The sequence below is a fragment of the Mixophyes fleayi genome, chromosome 4 (assembly GCF_038048845.1).
Source record: "Mixophyes fleayi isolate aMixFle1 chromosome 4, aMixFle1.hap1, whole genome shotgun sequence".
Classification (NCBI taxonomy): Eukaryota; Metazoa; Chordata; class Amphibia; order Anura; family Limnodynastidae; genus Mixophyes; species Mixophyes fleayi.
Genome location: NC_134405.1, coordinates 183,467,399 through 183,473,398, shown reverse-complemented (window position 1 = coordinate 183,473,398; position 6,000 = coordinate 183,467,399). Strand labels below are relative to the sequence as shown.

The 6,000-nt window shown below is 36.6% G+C and overlaps 1 protein-coding gene across 3 annotated transcripts in view; it reads right to left on the bottom strand.

The window, feature by feature from the left end:
- Positions 1-520: 520 nt before the first annotated feature.
- Positions 521-6,000, bottom strand: part of FAM3C (FAM3 metabolism regulating signaling molecule C) — a 50,197-nt gene continuing 44,717 nt past the window's right edge. For all 3 annotated transcript variants that reach the window (XM_075208954.1, XM_075208955.1, XM_075208956.1), the window contains 4 exons: positions 5,672-5,722; positions 4,617-4,701; positions 3,409-3,535; positions 521-2,148 (listed from right to left, as the gene is read on the bottom strand). In XM_075208954.1, the coding sequence (XP_075065055.1) occupies positions 2,056-2,148; positions 3,409-3,535; positions 4,617-4,701; positions 5,672-5,722 (356 nt within the window). In that variant the 3' untranslated portion in view covers positions 521-2,055. The remainder of the gene's footprint in view (positions 2,149-3,408; positions 3,536-4,616; positions 4,702-5,671; positions 5,723-6,000) is intronic.

The window sequence follows — 6,000 nt, the reverse complement described above, 5'->3', positions numbered from 1 at the left end:
GGATGCAGAGGGGGCAGAGTGCCTGGATGCAGAGGGGCATTTTTGCATACAACTAAAGTATTTTTGTTGTGACCTAAATACTTATTACAATTTTTTTGACCCAACTACTTCTAAAATAGGACTGCTGATAAATTATTTTGGAGGGATGCCTTGAAAAAATTTGGAGACTCTAAGGGTGCCGCGAACTGCAAAAGTTTGGGAACCACTGGGTTAGCTGGTTACTTTAGCCTCACACAAAGCGATAATTAGAAAATAGGTCAAAACAGGCCAAACAACCCAACCATATTCTGTTGATGTGCTGCAAGAGCCCTGTGTAAATGTTCAGTAATACAAGTCCCTTTGAATAGTTGATGTGATCAGCATCAGCCACAAAACATAGGTTTTAGAAAATTAAGCAAAATATTTAAACCTCTACTGCCCTCTGCTGTGCAGTCCAAACATCACAAGCTAAACTTATTGTAAAAACAAATGCATTAAAAGTGGAATAGACAGCATTCAAAAACGCAAGTAAACCAGTACCAAAAGTTTTTCTCTAGATTTATTTTTGTTAAAATGGCTTCTAACATAGTTTAAAATCTATTTAGACAGAAGCTGGTAGAAAGGAGTCTATTAAGTGGATATGGCACGCAAGATGTCGCCAGTATTGCTTTTTTTTACATTTCCCTTTCAATATAACAGTAAAAACCCTTGTATCATGCTACATGTAAGTACAGCTTAGGTCAGCAGTGTGCTTGCCCCACAGTATTTGCTATTTTCCCCATAATTTGTTCAATTTCTTTTTTTCATCTATACATTGCTATCTTACAATCCAAATTTTATAATTATATATATTTTTTTATTTATTTTTTATTTATTTTACAGGAAGTCATTAACAGTACCCAATAATTCCAGCTGTGGTGGTTCCTTTATTCGTGAAAAGTAAATGGTGAAAAAAAATATAAGGGTGCCCAATATGGAATGTAATTGCTTGGATTGTAAGACAAAGCTTGAAGATTGTTTAACATAAATATTGTGGTTTACTGTAACAAACATTGTATAAATTACATTTACTGAAACCTTACTATATGAGGCATATTCAATTAGCCACGTTACTCGCAAAAGTAACGCAGCGTTAAAATTATTACTGTTAGTACGGTAATTCTAACCCAGATTTCAGCTCACAGCTCCCTGAGCTGTGAGCAGAAAGCTGCCGTTAAAGGTACTGTAATAACGATAACAGTGCGCAAGCCTCGTTACTAACACTGCCAATTGAATGTCCCTACGTGTCAGAATATTGTGATGTTATGGTGTGTAAAGATTAAATAGCCATAAAATACTGTATACACACATTTATTCCTAGTTGTGCTACTTGCATTAAACCAAAAGTAAAGCTTCAGTATCAGTGCTTTGCACCGTAGATATTCATATTGACCGTAGTCTACTGAAAAGCTGGTAAACCCCCCCCATGTCCCCCCAAAAAAACAGAAATTCTAATAGCAGACCAGTCATATATTCCATAAAAAAAAAAAAAAAAAAAAAAAAAAAAAAGAAACAAAAATCAAAAAACAAAAGAAAGGTTTGTTAAAATTCTATTACAAAAAGGGGAAAATAAAATACACCAAAACATAACTAGGCAACTATGATGCAAAATGTATTCTTTAGCCTAGGATTCAATATTTCTTTCTTCATAGGATGTAGAGCAAGAAAGAATTCCTTTTTCGAAAAATCTTTGGTGGAATAAATTCTAATATAAGAAGCTTCCTCCCCTAAAGGAAAATGAACATTAATGTCATCACAAATGTGCAGTTATTTGCGTCTCATTCCAGCTGCTGTTATCAGAAATGCACCAAAGCTCAGATGAAAAGCAGGTCCTGAAATATTTTTTTTGATTGTTTTCATTGTAAACCTCTTTACAAAAATACCTATTTGTGTTAGCAATAAATAAATCTCATGTAGACTCATGCTCACATCAACAATGATGGATGAAAGCTTTCAGTATATTTGATTATATGTTGTTGGCTTTCCAAGATGCATTGTTTTCAAGTTTATTTTGGAAAAGTTGTAGAAACTGTTCAATCAGTCGATCTGTTTCTGAGGAATGCAGCCTTCCATTTCCACCACCTCCGGCCAGCCCTCATATTTGTTTGTATCTTTATTGTTCTTTATGTGCTAGATAGAAAAAGCCGGCAGTTAGAACTACAGCATACAGTATACAGTAAAGCAGACATTATTTGATACTTTATGTGCACACTGATCACATGGACACTAAAATAGCCAGTCATTGTACGGTACAATAAGATCTGCTATATGGATTTGACTTACTAACTATGTGCGTGCATAGTTAAACTGGATAAAGCAACATAAATCAATAAAAAGTAAAAGAAAATGTAATTGCACTTCTGTGTCTCATGAATAGTCCAGTAGAAATCCAGAGCTAAAGATTAGACAAATTTTCACACCAAACTCAATCCCCTTCCCCCTCGCTCTTCCCTTACCAGTCAAAGTAGCCTAATGATAGGTTCCCTGTTCTTCTCCCTCTGCACCCCCTCCCTGGGTGATCTCGAACTCCGTTGGCTTCCAGTACCACATGAATTGCCGATAATACCCAAATCTATCTTTCCTCCCATGACCTCTACCCTTCTCTCAGCTCTCACGTCTCCTGCTGTGTCTTGGCCTCATCTTTGAAGTCCCAGCCTTTTCCACTGCCTAGAGGCATCCTTGACTCCTTCTCCATATCCTGTCATCAGGACATACCCATGGATCCAACCCTTTCTTACAATAGAAGCTTCCAAAACTCACTTTCACCCCCTTATAATCTCTTGCTTTGATAACTATAACCTCCTCCTCCTCTCTGGCCTAGCCAACTCTTGCCTTATCCCGTTCAGTCTCCTCAATATTGCAGTCGGTCTTATTTTTTCTCTCCCGCCACTTTCAGCTGTCCCCATCTGCCATTCACTACACTGGCTGCCAGTGGCCTAAAAAAAATAAAAATTAAACTCTTGACCCTCACCTGCAAAGCACTCAGCCAATCTCCAACCTCATTTCTACCCTCACTCCATCCCGCTCACTTCGCTCTGCCAATGGCCAGTGCCTCACTCCCAAACTGATTACCTCTTTCCATTCCCTCCTCCAGGACTTGCCCAGACTGTTCCTCACAAATAGAGAGGTCAATTTACCAAGTTTTCAAGTACATTTCACATGACAGATGGTAACATTTTAATATTTATTTTTTAAACAGCGAATTCCCCAATATACATTTTATGGCCATTAGAAGTCCTCCAATAGTTCTGTGACCATATCTATATATGTTTTCCACCTTGTGAAAATTTAATTAACCTGCAGGTGATGCCCAAGTTTTTATAAAGCGTTCAAGTAAATAAAAAAAAAAATAAAAAAAAAAATAATAGGAGTCATATTTAGAATTCTAACCTGCTCAAATGGACTTTTTGTCTTTATGCCTTTTCCACCAGCAAATACCCAGTTGTCTCTAAAGCTCAAAGAATTGATTATTGTACTTCCAAGTTCAGAAATAAGTTTTCGTGCTTCATCATTGAGTCTGCAATGTGTCAAAACACAAATATTAACGCAATTTATTTACACTTGCATGAAAATTCAATGAAATGAAGAAAAACAAAACACAAAACAAACCAAATAATTTGTCACCTAGATTTAACCAATACAATGTACAACATTCCTTTCAGATTGTTTGGGAAGATCTATTCAACCATAGAGAATCTCAAAATGATACACAGTAACCAGAGATGCTAAAGAGTGGATGAGAGCAGCATTGATGGTGGAGATGGATAGTGCATGTCCACCCCTCAACATCCCACCAGCTGTGTTGGATTCAGCAAAAATAACCAAGAAGGGACTGCATGGACCAAGAGCTTCCTATTAGTCCACATGGCCACACTTCTCTAAGGCTATGTGGGGTGGAGTCTATGTGATCACAATTCCCTAGACAGGGGGTATTGTAGAGGACAGGACAAAAAGAGGTCTTAGCAGTGCCAGAGATGCCTCTTGGTGGCGCGGATAGTGACATATTAAAACTTTAGCCTAGACAGCACAAAATACACTTCACATTCAAAACGTTCTAAACAATGCATTTTGACGAATTTCAGAATAGTTTAACATTTTCATATACACCAATAGTATTCTCTCTTGTCTTGCAATTATTAATCCTTTCACCAGTAAGAGACACTATGCTTTCTTGTTGTTTTGTAAACCCCTTTTACCAACACGAATACATACAAACATGAAATGAATAACTACTTATTTGAGCAGATTGGAAAAGCAAGCCTGGGGCTCATCACAAACAGCACACTTCAAGCATTATACACTGGTGTAGATCCTTTGCTTTAGTTTACATGAAGGCAGACGGACAACAAAAGAGATCCTATAATCCAGTGTGCCCCGTCAAGGTTATTTTTTGGTCCTTACATTCTTCAAGTCCTTTATCAATTGATGCTGTTTTGAAGGCAAAGGGTGGTCACACTAAATATTAATTTGATATAAATTTTTCTTCTGTTCATTCACTTTGAATTTTTTTAATTGTTAAGAATAAACTAATAACACTTCTATTTTTGAAAGCATTATTAGTTTGCAAAAGTTTCAGGCAGATGAAATAATCTACTTACTTTGTTGCACCATCATCATAAGTTGCCATTAAAACTATTGTACCATCTTTAATTTCCTTCAGAAATTCAATAAAAGGGACTACATCTAGAGAAACAGAAAAAAGTGAACATTTTAAACAGGTCTCAACTAAGTGTCTGCTTTAAATGGGAGGGATAAACACTCTTATATTAAAAAGTGTTACTAATTTAAACCACACACAAAAACAAAAAAAAAAAAACATTCATGATTTGTTGAATGGGAAAAGTATTGTATCTTGTATTTCCTTTACATTCAGTACAACTCTAGTTAAGATGATTAGGTGGCTCACTGCAAGCTACCATATTTCTTTAAATAAAATTATAAAATGGAGAAGTTTATTTTGTTCTTTGTTTTTCTAACGGTTCCCATACCCAAGTCAATCCTGCTCGGTCAGACCGCTGTCGCATGCGAGTACATGTGTGTGGCCAAATGTAAAGAGTACAACCATTTGGCGCTCAGACTGTAATGTACAGACCACCATCTCAGTGGTGAAGTGAGAACTACATACAGTGTCAGATACAGTCATCATCCACCTGTATTTAATATTTAGCCTGATTAATATCCGATACATTCCCATCAGATGTGGAATGGCATCAGAGGTCTTAGGGCCTATACCTGCAACGATTTGAGGCCATTTGGGTCTAAAAGCAGACTAAATGGCCACCGAAATTAGTGTTTATGAGCACCTTTCCTATGCTAATCATGTGTTACCATGAAGAGGTATCTTAAATTGGGTGGCATTTGCGGTTTATGCAGAGATTGGAAAGCTATCTTTAAAGAGCACTCCTTGTGGTGCATGGACATCGTACCACTGTCATTTTGGTAGTCGGGTTAGACCTACAGTTTAATATAGAATACTGGCACAACTCTCAACTTTGAGAGCTTATATCTAACAAAGACTACACAGATCATTCACTCCAAGTAAACAAAAGTTTGCATCTGAGCAAAGCTCTTTCATTTTTAGACTAGTTAGCACTGCGTTATCAAGTGTTCATATGAACACTATATGGATAAGAAAATAAGCAGTCATCCTTACCGCCGCCCCACAGATCATAATACTTTGTTTCCATCAGTTCTCCGGTTTTCCCTAGAAACAAAAAATTACAGAGTTTAAACCTTTATAAAAGAGATAAAGAATAATTGTAAAATTATGATGTTGCAAGGACATTTTTTTAATTCTGTAGCAGTGGACAAGTTATTTAAACTGAATGTCTGTATTTTCAGGAATTTGCAATGGTTCATGTTGTATTTTAGTTTAGTTTATAGCCAAGACTGAAGAGGAGTATTATCACAAACAAAAACTGTCATGGACTGCAATGGATAAGATAGCGCAGAGCATGTTTACTAAACGGATTCCTGGCGAAA